General features: G+C 32.2%; 1 protein-coding gene across 2 annotated transcripts; it reads left to right on the top strand.

Moving 5' to 3' along the window:
- Positions 1-7,300: 7,300 nt before the first annotated feature.
- On the top strand, positions 7,301-17,936 carry LOC139502134 (glycine amidinotransferase, mitochondrial-like). 2 transcript variants are annotated; one of them, XM_071291509.1, is made up of 8 exons: positions 7,301-7,417; positions 9,212-9,363; positions 12,218-12,481; positions 12,891-13,062; positions 13,841-14,006; positions 14,961-15,082; positions 15,900-16,050; positions 17,710-17,936. In XM_071291509.1, the coding sequence occupies exons 2-8, from the start codon at positions 9,251-9,253 to the stop codon at positions 17,859-17,861; spliced, it is 1,140 nt and encodes a 379-aa protein (XP_071147610.1). In that variant the 5' UTR covers positions 7,301-7,417; positions 9,212-9,250; the 3' UTR covers positions 17,862-17,936. The 2 variants fall into 2 exon arrangements, with proteins under 2 accessions (XP_071147610.1, XP_071147609.1); XM_071291508.1 differs by lacking the exon at positions 7,301-7,417 and adding an exon at positions 7,537-7,649.
- Positions 17,937-18,599: the final 663 nt, after the last annotated feature.

Genomic DNA, 18,599 nt, shown 5'->3' with positions numbered 1-18,599 from the left:
ATAGTCTAAATTTAGCTAACATCAAATTATTACAAAAAAAATATTCTAACTTGTGAACACTGCCAGACAGACATGTACACCTTACAATTATAACATGCTTTAAATATAGTTGGTGTGTTGCATATAGTCATGTATCTAAGAAACACCTTAACAAGGAAAACTGAAGATTTACCAATAATCATTAACAATTGGGTCATGGTCAGATGATAATTAACAGGCAGACATATACACCATACATTATTTCATACACCCAATGTGGCTGATCTCTTGTTTAAAGTATTAGAAAACAGAACCGTTGAAAACTGAAAATTAACATTGGGCAATGAACCATGACAATGAGATCAATGTCAAACAAAACATGCCGGAATGACATCTTCATCCTTAAATATTTTTGTATACACAAAATATAGTTGACCTATTGCATACAGTATTAGAAAAACGGTCCAAAACACACAAACTTAACTTTAACCACTGAACCCTGACATTGAGGTCAAGGTCAGATGACATCTACAAGTTGGACATGTACACCTTACAATCATTCCATACCCAAATATAGTAGACCTATTGTAATAGTATCTGAGATAAGGACTGGACTACGAAAACTTTACCTTGTTCACTTATCCATGAAATAAGGTTGAGATCATACTGTTTAATGGACTCTATGGACTTTGCAAGTTAAGTATATACCCAAAAAAAGTTACCCTGTTACTCATAAGAGAGAAATTAAGAATGCAAAATCTTTTTTTTTCTAGTAGTCCCTGAACCAGGTTTAGGATAATGCATGGACATGTGACAGACAGAAACTTCATAACACAAGACAGATGTATACAAAGTATGGAAGATTCAGGTATTCTACCTTCTGAAATATTAATCTTTTAAGAAGTTTGTTAATGCCGCACCCTTCTGGATCGCTCTTAGGTGTCACACCATCTCCTCCAATTTAGAATGTATGTGAAAGTAGGCCTACTCGGACAAAAAATAGTGCATTTGATGTCATTGTTTACTTAAACTAACCAACAAATTGGCAGAAATGAAACTGTTGGTGAAAGAGAAATACATTAAGACAATTTTGAGCTAAAAATTTACTTGTTTATGAGTTTGCATTCAAAATTGAGGATTAAAGCACTCCATAGTATACTAATTTAAGATTTCCAGACTGAAACCAGGGGTTATTTTTAGTGGTACCTCTATTCGGAAGACCGCTTCTTTGTTATATGATTTTAAACATCTGTTGAAAATTGGCATGTAGAAAGCTGATACATGTACGATTCAGGATATATATACCTGGTTTCTATGAAGTTAAACTTTTAAGGTAAAATATTAAGAAAGCTGTGAAAATTGCAAAATTTGGTTGAACAGATAGTGACTTTTAATTGGTGGTCTGACACCTATTACTATGCCAGTCGAGATTTTTTTGACAGAAGTCGCAAGCTCGACAATAATTACTATCCACATTGATATGTGTCCACACCGGTAATTTTTTATATTAAATTAAGGCTTTGATTTGTAGTTTTGCCGGTCAAATAGCCACTGCCATTTAAAACTTTTTGTTTCTGTTTCAAAAGAAAATAACTTTCACACTCGAGTTTTTTTTTAACATAACTGCATGTATTCAAATTCTGTAGAGTGTGGCGCTCATATTCGCCGGGGACACAATTTCACCGTTTTATGATTTTGAGGTGTAAAAACTTCCAAAGGATTGGTGAAATGGAAGAAATATGCCGGTAAATTAACAAATATGGATATTTTTAAAACTTGGACACAATTTCGGCACTAACCGCAAAGGACCGAAAAACAAACAACGATTTTCGATTAATTTCCTGAATGAAAAAAAATATTTCAAAGAAGTATTTCTTAGTAATTCTTTGACTGATTGCACTAAATTTCAGATCTTTACTCTTTACACCTTCTCTCCATTACCTTTTCTGACATACATTTCATTAAAATCCATTCAACATTCAGAAAGAGTTTCGCTTAGAAGATTAGTAATGCCATACATTAAAGTAACGAGTATCTCCCCTGTAACATTTAGAACTTTCTCGTGTAAATATTTCTTCAATATCCATCCAGATGTTCAGGAGGAGATGCCCTTAAAAGAGATACATTGATAGACAGATAGGGTGCAATATGCCTGCAACTTGATCAGACGCGTACAAATTCCCATCTAGGAGGGACATTCCAACGCAACCTTTTTTGACAAATTTTAATCGGAAATAGTCCTGTCAAGGACGGCAGTAAAAGTAGTGAATGTGTGACCCCAGCTTAACTCTGATGCACGCCGTTTCCTGATGATGTTTTTTTTTTAAAGTATAAATCCAAACTATAGAAACGCAGGATAATGTGTGAAAATACGGGGAACTTTTGTGACACTATCACTGCAATTTCGCAAGAAACCAATTCGTTTTAAAATGGTTGCGAAAAACGCTGCTTGCAAAAAATTAAAATAAAATTCTTTTGGAAAATAGTACAGGATATAATTTATCGTAAATACATAGTACAAGCAGCCGTTGAAAATCAGGCAGAAAATGATTTTTTGGAATGGAATAACTGACAAAGAAGAAGAGTAAAATTGTCCTTGAACTTGGTTATTTTGGCGCACAACTTTCCCTATATCAGTGTTCTAAGTGTAACAAGTTTTGGAATAGTATTGGACTGTACAGAAAATATAAGTTACTGAAGAAAAAGACATTGGAGTAATTATTGACTCTGAATTAAATTTCCCGGCGAAAAACATATAAGTGAGAAAGTTAATAAAGCAAATTCCATGTTTGCACTACTGAGAAGGACTTTCCAATATTTAGATACACTGTCAGATACCTTTGAACCACTACACAAGACACTCGTAAGAACACATTTAGAGTTTGCAAGCTCAGTATGTCATCCATATAAAATAAAATATATTGACATGATTGAGAATGTGCAGCGCCGGGCAACTAAACAACTACCAAGATTAAAGAATTTAACATACTCAGGCTCAGAGAGACTAGAAAATTAAAACTACCATCTCTAAATTTTAGACGGGTCCGAGGTGACATGATTGAATTATATAAAATACTGAACGGAAAATATGACAAAGAGGCGGCACAATTTGTTAAATTATGGAAGGATATGACTACAAAAACAGGGGTACGCGGCAACAGTCTGAAAATATTTCCACAGAGAGCAAGAACAGAATTAAGGAGGAATGCCTTTGCTCTACGAGTGGTAAAAACATGGAATACTCTACCAAAAATTATAGTGACATCACCAACCACAAATACATTTAAGAACAGACTAGACAAATACTGGATGAACCAAACAATGGTGTACGAAGATTAAATATCAACAATCACCGGAAGTGGAGAAAATTTAGATATAGAGACTGATGAAGAGGAACTTTAGTTCCTGTATCAGTAAAAAAACCTATGTAAACCTAAGTTAATAAAAGAATAATCAGAATTTTGATGAAGGTAAATCCAGAAACGCGCTCCGAACGCCAAAAAAAAATAAAATGCAAAGTATAGTAAACAAAGTAGAAATGCCGAGATATTCCATTCCCATATGATTTTATAATTTACATAGGATGTTACATTTTACTTCTAGTAATAATGTGTTTTTCGGGGGAATATTGCTGCATTAAATAAACAACCCGAATATGATTTTATTCAAGCAGTGGTACAAGTCGTGAAGAGACAATTACATGGCTTATAGTTATGACACTGAAGTTGTCTTAACTTTTTGATTGTCTTATAGATGTGTATTTTTGTAATATGTGCATCATTTCGTTTTGTTGAAAGTATGACATTGTGGCGACGTCAAATAATGTTAACGGACAACCTTGCAAGACATTTTCATTAATCCTTAATTTTTACAGGAAACCCTGTAATCTGAATACAATTTGGTGTAACAATTTCAACTTTTAGAGTACTTTTTATTGGTATAGTAATCAAAGCAGAAAAATAATCTTCATGAAATCAAATCTCTGTTTTTTTGGCAGTAAAAGTTTTGTGAAGGCAAGAAAGTTTTACTCGGACATTACCGCAAGACATTGCAAACCTATTGTTTTGAATTGAATATGCAGCTCAATTCTTTCATTAATTTGAACTTTTGGAGCTTACACTTAGTAAAAAACGATCGTGCTTACAATTGATAAATTATATGTCAATTTTTTTTTTAACTGAAATGTTTCAGGTTTCCAAACTAAATTTCCCCTGAGACAGTCATTTATATATATTCTTTTCAAAATATCTATGCTAATTTTACTTTGAGACGGCCATGTAAACCAGTAGTGAAATATATCATGTCATAGAACATTCATGCACAATTTCGAAGAGTTGCGTGAACATTTCGCGAATTGCTTGAGTTTAATGTTTTTTAAGCTTGTTACATGGGACAACGCCAAGTGAACGTTTTTTTTCTGATAATCTGTGTCTTCCGAAGCCTATGAATATTATATTTTTATTCCTTCTCTTTCATAATGTGAAAATTTAAGAAACAATCTTTACTTTCATATAAAATTTGAAATATTAATTTCAGCATTTCTAAGAAAATTTCCTTGTCAAATATTTACTTGGCGCCATTTTTCGTGGTAGTAGCAATATCTAACTTTGCGTCACGAGCGTACTGTTTTACCCGTGTCCATTTGGTCACCCGTCCCTCACGTAATCGATATATAGGATGTAGCTTAGGGTTTATACAACTTATTTCGAAGTGCTACAATTTCTTTATGTCAACTTTAAAAAAAAAATATTTACCAAAAGTGGGCATATTCAGTCAAGACTTTTCTGAAATGACAGGTTCACTTTTGGTCAAAAATGGCCTAAGATATCAACTTTATCATAAAACACCAAAATGTTCACAAATTGATTCGTAAATGGATCTATTTCAAAAGTCCTAATGCTCAATAAATCAGTTCTTTTTATAAAAGTATATAATACGGTAAATACTCTCCAAATTAGGCCCATTTTGGACATTTTGTCAAATTGTGATGATTTTGGGCAATTTTCAGACCTAAAAGCTTGATGAAAAATTTGGCCGCCACCTACAATCCAAAATGTTTTGTAAACAAAAGATTCCAAATGTTATATATAATTCATCAATATAAAAACTTTTTGGATCGTGGATGTAGGCCAATGTTAATTATGCCAAAAACAATCATTAAAATTTTGGACAAAATTGACCAAAATTGACCTAGAATACAAATAATGTATATTTTGAGGGGTCGATCATAGCTTAAATTTTTTTTTAAGGAAAGTGCCAAAAAAGCATATTTAAGTCTTAACAGTATCATCACAAGTATTTCTATTTGAAATTTGTAATTGTTTGGCCCGATTTAAAAAACATTAAAAATTTAGGGCCAATTTTAACCCTTCGTGAACCCTTCTCCTTTGGTATTTTGAAAATATATAAAGGCACACAGAGCACATAGTCCGACTTCCTCCTTCTACAGTGTACAATTTCAAGGTGGAACTTTTATAATGTACCGAGTGTTTTACTTTTAGAGGATGCATGTATGTTCTCAGATTTTTTCACTGTATCCTTTTTCACGAATGTCAGAATGTTGAACTTACATTTAATACAGTTTGCAAGGTTTGTCTGCAACTATGCGCACTACCCAAACGTTTACAGCATACAGAGAATATACTATATTAAAACATGTATTATTTATCTTTCACTTTTGCAACTGACGGAATGTTTTTATTAGTAACCTTTTTTGATGGCTTTATTAGAATTAAATGCGTCTTTTAGACACAACAATTTCAAATTGTATTGTATCGTCCTGAACATGCCTGAACTATTTGCCACTAGACATTTGCAACCTCAAATCAATCATTTCAAATTGTACATGAAAATCCCTGTTCACTCAATAACATTTTTTAAGCTTAATGTGCACACTGTTAGTTGGAAATAAAACTAAATCAGAAGAATTAATAGGAAATTTACAAAACCAGACAGGGGAAATGGAAACAAAATAACAAACACCGTTCAGATCCCGTTACATATTTTTTCAATACCTCTCAGGAAAAAACACGTTACTCTATATTAAGTAATGTCATCCTTTTTCTGCCAAATTATATGCATATCAGTTAGCTTTGAAGCAATTTATCTAAAACAAACAATGATGGTTACATGTGTCTCTTTACATGCACGGGAACACAATAAAATCCTGGAAATTGTTAGTTTTTAGTGTTTCTCCATATATATAAGAGATCGGAATGAATTAGTGACGAGGTTCGGCAGAATATTTTTTTCGTTTCTTTGCCATTTTGGGAAATTTTCTGCGACTGTCATACACTGAGTGAAAGGTTTGGCTAGCAAAAAAAAAACAGGTCCAATCCACCATTTTCTACTTAAGAAATTCGGAATATAACTTGTTTGATTTTGCAGTGACTTTCCGTTTTTATATTTCCTCGGAGTCGTTTGTTTGTTTGTTATTTTACTTTTTGTTAGCACTTTCTTGAATCTTTTGATTAACTCATTTATTAAACAATTGTTTTCTTGGTTCAATCCACCATTTTCTACATTTGAAAATGCCTGTACCAAGTCAGGAATATGACAGTTCTTGTCCATTCGTTTTTTATGCGTTTTGTTATTTGATTTTGCCATGTGATTATGGACTTTCCGAATTGATTTTCCTCTGAGTTCCGTATTTTTGTGATTTTACTTTTTGCTAAATTTTAATAATTTTAATATACATATTTGTCTCCTTTTTATCCCCTTTTCTCCTTTTTCCTGCCCTTCTCTCCTTTCTTCCGCCCCCTCCGTCTCCCTTCTCCCACCCCCTCTCACCCATGCTCCCAATACCCTGTCCAGGCCCTCCTCTATAATTTTATTCTTTTAACGTGCATTTCCATTTAATTTCTAACTATTAAATACATTAAATACAAATTTAGAAGTATTGTTTGCAATTATCTTCCCTAAATTTCTAAAGTCAGGAAATAACGAAACACGTAGCTAATACCATGAATACGAAAGTCAATATTTGGCTACGCGTACCCCTATACCCCCGCATGCAGGTACGCGCGAACACTGCCCTCACCAAAAAAAAATTAAATAGGTGTCAGACCATTACTCCCTCCAATTTAAAAAAAAGTAGCCCTACTCTGACACAAAATAGTGCTTTTGATGTCCTTGTTTACTTAAACTAACCAACAAATTTGCAGAAATGAAACTTTCGTGAAAGAAAAATATATCTAGATCATTTTGATCCAAAATTTACTTGTCTACGAGTTTGCATTAAAAATTGAGGATTAATGCGCTCCATAGTATACTAATTTTAGATTTCCAGAAAACCAGGTTTTTTTTTTTGGAGTACTTCTGTTTGAAGGTCAGTTATTTTGTTAGAAGGCTAATTAAAGATATGGTGAAAATTGGCATGTAGAAAGCTGATACATGTACAATTAAGGATATACCTGGTTTCTACGAAGTTAAACTTAAGGTAAAATATTTAGAAAGCTGTGAAAATTGCAAAATTTGGTTAAACAGATAGGGATTTTTAATTGGTGGTCTGACACCTGCTGACCACACCTGATAGCCAACCGCAAACGGTTTTTTTTCTTACTTCCGGTCGAATGTAAACACAAAACATGTGGTACTTCTACAGAGATTGATCGCCAGTATTTTCAAGCATATCTTTTGACACGTTTAAAATATATAGTTTTTACGTAAAGGTATGTTTTCCTAATAATCAACAGAAGGATAAAGAACTACCCCATATATATGAAACATTAAGAACAACGGTATGGTGTGTGAAAATAATAAATGTTACATGTTACAGGTATACTGCCGTCAAAGAAAACGGTAGTACGATTTCACGAATGGTAAAATATTCTTTTTAACTCAATAAAGTTCTCTAACATGTATAAGCAAATCAAAATTCGTTTAACGAATTTAAAAACCAATTTTTATAGCATATTTTGATTTAAAATTGATACAAATCACAAAGAGAAAGTACTATTGGGACAAAGAGGAATAACTCTATTTAAAAACTAACTTTTTTAATTTTATTTAGATACAGATTAAATAATCATGCATTACACTCAAATTCTTCAGCTGTCAGTGGTGATTATTTAAAAAAATTGAGAAGGAAATGGGGAATGTGTAAAAGAGACAACAATCCAACCATAGAGCAGACAACAGCCGAATTCAGGGCGACATATATAACACAATGTTTCACATATTAACTGCATAAAGGAAACATCTCAATTTCAATTATTATTCAATATTGTTAGATTTATAAACATGTACAGATGGCATATGGATGCAGCATGCAAATGAAGTCACTGTAGCAAAACAAAAAAATCCCCCTTAAAATTTCTTTAATTTGTGTTTATATTACATGTATAACATGTATAATGAATGATTACCAGTCAGGGGACTTACTGAAATAAGTGATTTTTAAATCACTTATTTGAGTAGCAAATTTGAAGTTTTGTCACAAATTGTGATTTTGTAGTTTTACCAAAATTTTAAACACATAGGTTTAAACAATATCTTTTCATTAATAAAATTGGAAAAAATGAACTTTTTGCTTCTTTTATGTAGCAAGGTTTATGCCTTTGAATTGATGTTATCATTTATCTGCAAATTCTATTTTAGTTGAAAAAATGCTATAATAATGGCTTTACATTGTACATAATGGAATGATACTTTCTTAACAGATTTTTCCCAGCAGTGGGAGTATTTTTCCTGTAAAGTTCAAGGTTTCATCTTTCAAATTATGTGATAAAATTCTACTGTTCCCGATAAAAATTTCACTGTTTGGGTGTGTTGAAATAAGTGGGAGTTATTAAAATAATGATACTTAAATAAGTGATTTTTGGGAATGAAATTGAGGTATGACACTTAAACTAGTGATTTTAATGTCAATATCCTAGATTCAGTACAAGGTCATCACCTGAAATGACCTGGTCATCCTAGACAACACAGATGTTGGTTCTGATAATTTTAGAAACATAATTATAGTCCCTGGATCATTCTATATTTAAAGCTACATGTATACTAAAATTAAATCACTTCTTCTAGTGATTAATTTGTACTACATAAATAGGTGATTATTAAAGAAAGACAACTCTTACTTCCAATCTTTCTGGAAATAATGTTACTTAATTCAGTGATTTAGAAATTCACTCATTTAAGTAAGTCCCCTGACTGATTACAAAATGTATCATCCTAATTCTGGAAGGACTGTATGTTTTTACAGATTCAAGTAACACCAATGATTATTTTTCAGCTGATATTCTATAATAACGTATAGGTAGCTGATTCAAAGATGAAAATTGTGAACTCTCACAATGAATGGGATCCTTTAGAAGAAATCATATTGGGAGTACCAGATTTTTGGTGTACACCTCAAAAAGAACCAGGATATTTACCTACTAGCAGGTATGGAAACATATGTGATAATCATGTATATTAATATACTATACTATAAATAATAAGTTTTAAATGTTTATAAAAAAGAAGATGTGGTATGATTGCCAATGAGACAACTATCCACAAAAGACCAAAATGACACAAACATTAACAACTATAGGTCACTGTATGGCCTTCAACAATGAACAAAGCCCATACCGCATTAGTCAGCTATAAAAGGCCCGGATAAGACAATGTAAAACAATTCAAACGAGAAAACTAACGGCCTTATTTATGTAAAAAAATGAACGAAAAACAAATATGTAACACATAAACAAACGACAACCACTGAATTACAGGCTCCTGATTTGGGACAGGCACATACATAAATAATGTGGTGGGGTTAAACATGTTAGCGGATCCCAACCTTCCCCTAACCTGGGACAGTGGTATAACAGTACAACATAAGAACAAACTATAAAAATCAATTGTAAAGGCTTAAGTCATCAGATGGACAAAAAATACAAGTGGACGTGGCCGGGTACTTATACATCCCGACACAAAAAGACACAACGAACAGATCTGAGAGTACTCGCAGTTATCGGTGACAGCTAGTTTAAAGCCACTAACAACTAATAAAAAAGTTATGCATCTAAGACTAAACCATAACAAAAAAAAAACATTAGGCCATAACCATTAGGTCATAACCAAAAAAAAATAGGTTTGTTTGTCTATTAAGGATGTATTCTTCTGACATTTCAGTCTCATTCAGTCTCATTGAAATATCGTTTGGAATTATTTCCAAAACATATGATACAAGTGGAAAATAGCAATGAATTTGATTATTATCATAGTGAAACTTAATTCTGTGAAAGAATTTTGTATTTCCAATAAGTAGTTTTTGAGTAATGAATTTTTCAAATTTTACGACCAAACAATTCAGTCTTTTTAGCTGAAATTGTGAGAAAAATGGGTGAGGGGTACAAAAAATGATTTTTACCAGAAACATAAACATCCCATATAACTTTTTCTTTTCAAATTTCATAGATATGCATTTTTTTCAATCATTTATAACAAGGAAGTTGAAATAATGTGCATTTTCTTCTTTAAACAGAGAAAAATCACAAATTAACAAAATTGACAACATGGTAAATTTGACAAGAAAAAGTAGCAAAATATGATAAAACTTTCTTAAATTAACACCTATCTATAGTTTTTTTTTAGATGAATTTATTCAGATTTGTCTACTTCACCTTTATTGAGAGTATGAAAAAAAGTTAAATTTTGGAACTGTGATTTTTTTCACGATAATAGCTTAAAAATGGGTAAATATCGATGAAAAATGGGAAAATCATCAACATTTTATACTTTCAAAGGGCTGTAGCATAAAAAGAAGCGCACCACCATATGATATTTTTCTTCACCATTTAATCAGGTTTGGAAAAAAGGTTTAATTCTAGAAATTTTTGGCTCCTCAGAGGTGTACATCCTTAACCATACCTATCCAGAAAAAAAACTGCCTACTCAAAATCTTTTATTGTCCTGCTGTTATTTTTTGTATTAAGATAGGCATGAAGACTTAAATAGACATCTAACTTTATAGCTTGTTGTTCGGTGTGAGCCAAGGCTCCGTGTTGAAGGCCGTACATTGACCTATAATGATTAACTTTCATAAATTGTTATTTGGATGGAGAGTTGTCTCATTGGCACTCAAACCACATATATAACTATCTAACACTTCAATTTCGCTTTGAAAGAAAGAAAATTAAAAAAAAATGCCTATCTTTCTACCCAATGTCTCAATGTATGGGTAGGGTTTGGGCAATCCAAATATTTTTAAGTGTATAATTAATATGCATAGTTGTTAATGTCTGTATCATTTTGGTCTCTTGTGGACAGTTGTCTCATTGGCAATCATACCACATCTTCTTTTTCATATATTTTATGTAAATTTTGAAATACTAAAAAACAGTTATTTTAAATATTCTTTAACATTAGTTGTCTGTCATTTGAACAAAAAGGATTGTTTTTAATTGAGACATATATCATGTATATGTAAATCTTCTAGCATTTAAGTTTTAATAAAATTAAGAATGGTTACCATGGTCACAAGGATTCTTTCAAAGAGACAACACCCAACAAAACACCAGCAATAAATATATAATTGAACAAAAAAAAAAGAAGAAAAAACATACACGACAAGTCAGTAACAACATCAAAATATTGATTTAGGATAAAAATACTTAAAACAAATAGTTTAGGGGTGGGGGTAAAAATTGCTGCAAGTTTTGTTTATCCAAAATCGATTTTACATATATGCATATTGGTCAATCTATTTTTCGCAAATTAAGTTAAGAGAGGGGAGAGGGGGGTCAGTGAAAAAACTATGTGAATTAAGTTTTTTATCCTACATTGAACTTTTGATGTCGCCACTTACAAAGGCTAGAGGTTCCTGACTTTGGACAGGTACATGAATGCAGTGGAACTAAACAAGTATTGTGAGATCTCAAGCCTAGCCAATGTGATATAAACAAACACACAGCATTACACACAGTAAACATAGTTTACCGGAGAGCCATATTTTTTATTACAAAATTAATTGTCATCTCAAGAACGTGATTCCCTATATAATCAATCAAGTTGTTCCCACAGAAGGGGGAGGGGCCCAGGCCCCCTGGATCTGCCTATCCTCTTACCACTGACTATAACAAAAGTATCTACTAATGGAGAGAAGCAATTCCATCACACATATTTGTCTAAAAGTATATATAAATGTTCTGCAATATAAAAGTAATTAACCTTGATTATTGCAGTAGGATTAAATTAAAATATAGGATTGAAATTGGATCTTAATTATTAAATATCATTTCATATATTTTCCAAGAACAGGAAAACAGAGCGATGAATACATACACAAAGCAGCTCTCCAGATTGACAACTTAGAGAGGGTACTTAGATTTCAGTGTAATGTCACAGTCAGAAGACCTGATAAAATTGATTTTACACAACCTGTGAGGACACCGTTCTTTTCAATTGAGCATCAACACGGAGCTTCCTGTCCACGTGACACCCTGCTGGTAATCGGGAATGAAATCATTGAGTCCACTATGAGCAGTAGAGCTCGATATTTTGAGTCTATGGCATACAGGTAGATATTAGATTGATAAGTTTTGTTTTAACCACGTGTACAACCAAAACAAAACCCCCAAAAATATGCCTAAAATCAGAGGAGGAGAGTTAAAGATACAGTGTTATTTTATTTGGAATATTTTCAATTAAAAAAAAAGATTTCCATTACCCAGATGATCCATAAGATTCTTACGTTTGTAGCTCATTATAAAAGGGGTTAATATATGATTAAGGAGGCAGATAAATACAAACAATGTATACACATTAGAGGGTTTGTTTTTAAAGGTTGTTCTGGAGAAAAAAAGAAAGGAATTTAAATGTAACTTCGTTTATTAAATTTTCTATTTTGCCATAATCTTTATGTATAAAATTGGTATTTTACATTTTTTTGCTCAATACTGTAAAAATAAAAAGAATTAATCTTGCAGGACAATACTGAATGATTATTTTGAGAAGGATGAAGATATGTTATGGACGATGGCTCCCAAGCCTACTATGTCAGAAAACATGTATAATTCAGACTTTCCTTTCGACACAAATTGTCAGGAACGTAAAGACTGGATACAAAATTATAAATATGTAATCAATGAAGCAGAACCGGTAAGTATTTATAAATAAATAAAAAAATGACTGATATCAGACACAAACTTTTGTGGATGCCAGTTTTTATGCATTGAGAACAAAAATGTGATTTTTGTGGATATTTTATTTTATGCCGTTAACTATTTGTCACTGTACAGCCTTCAACAATTAGCAAAATTCATACCAGATTTTTAGTAATAAAAGGCCTTGCATGAGTAATTGTGAAACAATTTAAACAACAAAACTAACTGCCTGAATGATACTAAAACATTAAAAAAAGCAAATATAGCAGAGAAAAAAACACAGAAATACTGGCAACTGACTTGGTACAGGTTGACAATAGTTGAAGACCAATATGGCGATTGATATTTATATAAATGTGTCGTGGGCCTCAAACCTTTTGTTGTCTGGGAGACTGTAAGGTTGAATCACGGTTTTAATATATCGATCAATTTTATTCTACTGCCATAAACAAAACCACATGGATGGCAGACGGCACTAACTGTTACCTGCCTACACGCAGAGGAAATTATGTTCATCATTTCCGGCAGCGAGGTATACAACACATGTGTGACAGGATTGTTTCTCTTAGTACGGGTAGTAGATATTAATCCAGCCGAAAGCTTCTGAGCTTTATCAGTTAGAGTGCTGACTATTTACACAGAGGTACCATGTTAGAATCTTAGAGTACTTTTACTATTTGTAATTAAAATCATGCTCTCCAGATACACCTGTGAAGGAAAAACTAGACATATTTTATTTTTATATTGTATAATATTTTTTTAAATTTTACTAGTGTTTTGACGCAGCTGAAGTTTTGAGACTTGGAAAAGATCTGATTGTGCAGCAGAGCATGACAGCTAATAGAAAAGGCATTGATTGGCTCAGACGTCACATGAAATCTCGTGGTTATCGAGTACACGAAGTTCACTTTCCTGGTGATCTGAATCCAGTACATATAGGTTGTACATATTGAAACATATTTAATATATTTTATTGAGTAAGCTGTATATTGGTTTTCAATTTTGTCATAAAGAAAACCAATACCTCTTTATTTTTAATATGAATATTTGTCAAGATGATTGCATGACCTTAGAGTTAGTAGTCCACCATTTTATATTTAACAAATTGACTTTCTCTGACCAAACAAATGAATAAGGAGTTATTGCCCTTTATTTACAATTGTTTGTGCTTTTGGCTATAATCATGAGAAAACAATAATAAATAAAAATGTAATTTTTGGAAGATAAAGTGTTGTCCTATAATTGCAATGATTACTCGTTTTTTAGTACGTGTTAATCACATTGTTGATGTTATTTCTTCATACACAGAACAAATGTTACAGTCATTTCTTATAATATAATTCTTAATTTCATTTTAAACTGGGGTTAATTATTAAAAAATCATTTATGACGTCACGGTCACATGAAAAAATTATGTCTATGACCTGATAAACAAAACAAAGTCAGCTAATCAGGAGACGCGTTACATCCAAAATTAAATTATTGAATAATGTAGTTGACAAATAGGACTTAAGAACTGTAAATAGTAAAATTATTATCAATAATTATCTCCTTATAGAAGTAATTAAGGTACCAATTTATGTATTTACGACTACTGTCATAATAATTATTGTAAAGTATATAAAGTAACAGTTGCGTGTGAGAGGTTACAGGGTAAAAGCTCAATTGATGATTATTAGACTATCAGATAAATTTTATAGTAAACAAAAAATTATGACACTCCCAACAGATGATAAAATGGCATTCACCTGGGGTACCATGTATGATTTTATTGAACTTGTCCTATACAAAATACATTAAGTCTTATTAAATATTTCATGGGTGATTGATTCAGGACACACATTGTTAAAGTCTATAGTTTGTTGTTTTATTCTTATTTTCAAAATTGAATAGATGCATCACTGGTCCCATTAGTACCACCTACCAATGAAAGGAAAGGTATCCTCGTCAACCCTCCAGATCGACCAATCACAAAAGAAGATAAAGACAGAATATTCACAGGTTCATCTTGGGAAGTGAGTATCTATATAAGTTAGATCAGTTATTATAATTTCTTATAACCTGCAACACAAGGAACTAAGCAATGCTCTGAAAACCACTACCCTGATTTTTGACTTTTTGTTAGATATTAAAAATTATCTTGTTTATTTTCATATGGTGGCATTACACATTTTTTCCGCTTACCACAACTTTTCTTTTCCTGATTCTAATACACAATTATACATTCTTTAGTTTTTTTTTCAATATCTTATAAATCCTTGTTTTCATGTCACCTTTAGTATGCCCCATGTATGGGCATTATGTGTGTAGGTCTGTGCCTCTGTCCGTCTGTTTGTCTGTCCCTTAGTCAAGCGTCAGGTTAAAGTTTTTGGTCAAGTTGAATTCCTGAATCAACTTGAAACTTAGTACACGTGTTCCCTATGGTATGATCTTTTTTTAATTTTAATGCCAAATTAGAGTTTATACCCTAATTTCAAGGTGCACTGAACAAAGAAAATGACAGTGCGAGTAGGGCAATTGTGTATTATGGAAACAATCTTGTTTGTTATTTTTTCAAAGGTTTTGAAAGAAAAAGGGTCTGCTTGCTTTTTTTTCGAGCCTTTGACTTTTGTCGAAAAAGCGAGACATAGGTGCAATCCTACATTCCATTGTCAGCCTAGTCGGCGTCCACAAATATATGTTTAAATGGAACAGTGTAAATTAACCTTCTTTTTTCTAGATAATTGATGCTCCATTTCCTAATAGCATGGTTGTACCAGAGTCCTGTCAGTCTAGTGTCTGGCTGAGTATTAATCTGTTTATCTATATATTTGTTATCCTCTCTTTTTCTAGATAATTGATGCTCCATTTCCTAACAGCATGGTTGTACCAGAGTCTTGTGAGTCTAGTGCCTGGCTGAGTATTAATCTGCTAATGGTAGGACCAGATAAAGCAATTGTTGAAGAAACTGAAATACCTACCATCAACTTCCTTGAGTCATTAGGTATGATAAATCTATTTGTATATGCCTGCCATGGGAGACGGGGCCATTAAGTGTTACCCTTGACCATCCACCTTTCCATCTTTTCGTTAATCCGTCCTATTTTCTATTGTTTGAAGCCTGAGCAAAGGAATTCCTGTCCTCAGACATATTCTTCCTTTATAATTCTGTTTATTTCCTGATTAGGATATGCTATCTTAGATAGTGGTTCCACTTATGTTTTAGTCTGGGGGAAACTAGATTATTTATTTGTGTATCATTTGGCTTTGAATTAGCTTCCAGTTACTGCCCTTACCAAATGGTTCTAACAATTTGCACAAACGATGCTTACATTAGATCTAATGTGATTGCATATATAAGGTTTTTAACATGCAAATTAGGTGAGCATTTTGTTAGCAAAACATATTTCACATATGAAACTAACCTAATTTGCATGCTAAAAATATTACTTGCAAATGATCATATTAAAAGCTTACAAGTATTACAAAAACATCTCATTTTATCAAGATTGTTCATATGAGTAGCTGCTCACATTTTACATATGTGAAAATTAGTTGACTAATTTGTTTGTTATAGAGCTACCATTTGATTTGTATGGGGGCTAGGATGAAGTTTGAAAAAATGCAGACAGATTATACACACAGAAGAAGAAGTATACTTAACAACACAATTATTTTCATTTACATGTGTATAATACGACGCAGGTTTTTTAATTTTTTTCAAAAGTGATGATTTTCTACAAATTGTTTAACATTTCACAGCGGTATCATACTTAAACTTTATTTAAACCTGTTTATTTACTTATAATTGTTATTAGCTATCTATTTACAGTCAGGTATCAAAGATCAAATTTCTTCTGTCGTTCTGTGTTAATTTGCGTTTTTTTATTGTGTTACGCCTTCCAATTGATATTTTATAGTGTGTCTTTCTATGTTGTGACTTATTGTTATACTATTGTTGCGGCGTAAAGCAACCAACAATCAATCAATTATATACTATTGTTTCAGAAAAGGGAGAAGGTTTGTTACCATTTAAATGTTTAAGCCTGCTGTAAATGTTTGCCCCTTTCCTACGTCAGAAATCTGATGTACAATTGTTGTCGTCTGTTTATGCAGTTCATAAGTGTTTCTCATTTCCTGATTTTACATATATTAGACTGTTGCTTTTCCTGATTGAATGGTTTTACACTAGTAATTTGTGGGGCCCTTTATAGCCTGCTGTTTAGGTGCCAAGACTCCGGATTGAAGGTCCTTGACCTATAATGGTTTACTTTTATAAATTGTTACTTGGATGGGGATCTGTCTCATTGGCACTCATACCTCATGTACCTTCCTATATCTATATAGCTAGGACAGGAGTTTTGAGTAAAAATACAGCAGGATGAGACACTTTACCAAAAAAAGGCAGGATGACAGTTTATGTAAAAAAAGTCATAAAAATGAAATGGTAGCTCCCTTATCTAAATATCTCCGATGATAATGATTAAATTTGACCTAAAATCAAAACAAAATGGCTGCTTCAAATTCGGATAGAATATCAAATGAAAAAATCAATTTTTCATAGAGATTATTTCATATTATTTAATCTCAAAATATAATAAAAACGTATTTGTAAACAATTAAAAGACTGTTTTAGATTTTTTACTTTTTATATATATTTCAGGTATTAAATGTATCCGTGTACCATACAGAGATTCATACAGATTTGGCGGCAGTATTCACTGCCAGACTTCAGATGTCCGACGTATTGGTGAATGTCACAATTACTTTCCAAATATGGACGGCAATGAAAATCATAGAACAACAAACAGCTGATATTTCACATATTTATGTCTTTTTAATCAAATTTTATATGAAAATGAAAACATAATAAACATGGGTTTAAGGTTATGATTATTTCTTTTCCTGTAATGAAACTGTCTTGATGGTGTATTTATAGCTGGTGTAGAATGTTCTCATGAAGAAACGATTTAGACGAGAAGATCAATAGCTTAATAAGTACTAAAACAGTTTATGACAAACAATATGACAGAAAAAGACCAACGCAGGATGTAAAAATGTGGTATAAGTGCCAGTGAGACAACACTCCATCAAAGTAAACCATTGTAGGTCAAAGTACGGTCTTCAACATTGAACATTGGCTCATATCAAACAGCAAGCTATAAAAGGCCTTAAAAAATAACTAGTGTAATTTAAAAACATTCAAAGGGGAAAACCAACGGTCTAATCTATATAAAATTTAAAAAAAACGAGAAACACTTATGATCCACATCAACAATGATCAACAAACGACAACTTATGAACATCAGATTCCTGACTTAGGAGAGGTCAACATTGCAGCGGGTTTAAACGTTTTAGTAGTACCAACCATTTACCTTTATCATTCTTATTTGAAACAATAGTGTAACATTACAACAAAGAAAGACCCTCTATAAAATATTATTGAAATGGCTTAACTCAATCAAAAGAGTAAGCCTTTTCCAACTATTTTGTCCCGCTTTGACAGAGTCAAAACACGAAACATATACATGTATGCTGTGTCCGGCATCAGCG

This window comes from Mytilus edulis, chromosome 13 (genome assembly GCF_963676685.1).
Source record: "Mytilus edulis chromosome 13, xbMytEdul2.2, whole genome shotgun sequence".
Lineage (NCBI taxonomy): Eukaryota > Metazoa > Mollusca > Bivalvia > Mytilida > Mytilidae > Mytilus > Mytilus edulis.
This window is presented reverse-complemented; position numbering and strand designations above follow the sequence as displayed.

What these genes read in the sequence shown, in the direction of transcription:
- LOC139502134 (XM_071291509.1), top strand. Translation starts at nt 9,251, where the DNA reads ATGAAAATTGTGAACTCTCACAATGAATGGGATCCTTTAGAAGAAATC. An exon ending in GGATATTTACCTACTAGCAG is followed by an intron (nt 9,364 to 12,217) that starts GTATGGAAACAT and finishes ATATTTTCCAAG; the next exon opens with AACAGGAAAACAGAGCGATG. An exon ending in TAATCAATGAAGCAGAACCG is followed by an intron (nt 13,063 to 13,840) that starts GTAAGTATTTAT and finishes AAATTTTACTAG; the next exon opens with TGTTTTGACGCAGCTGAAGT.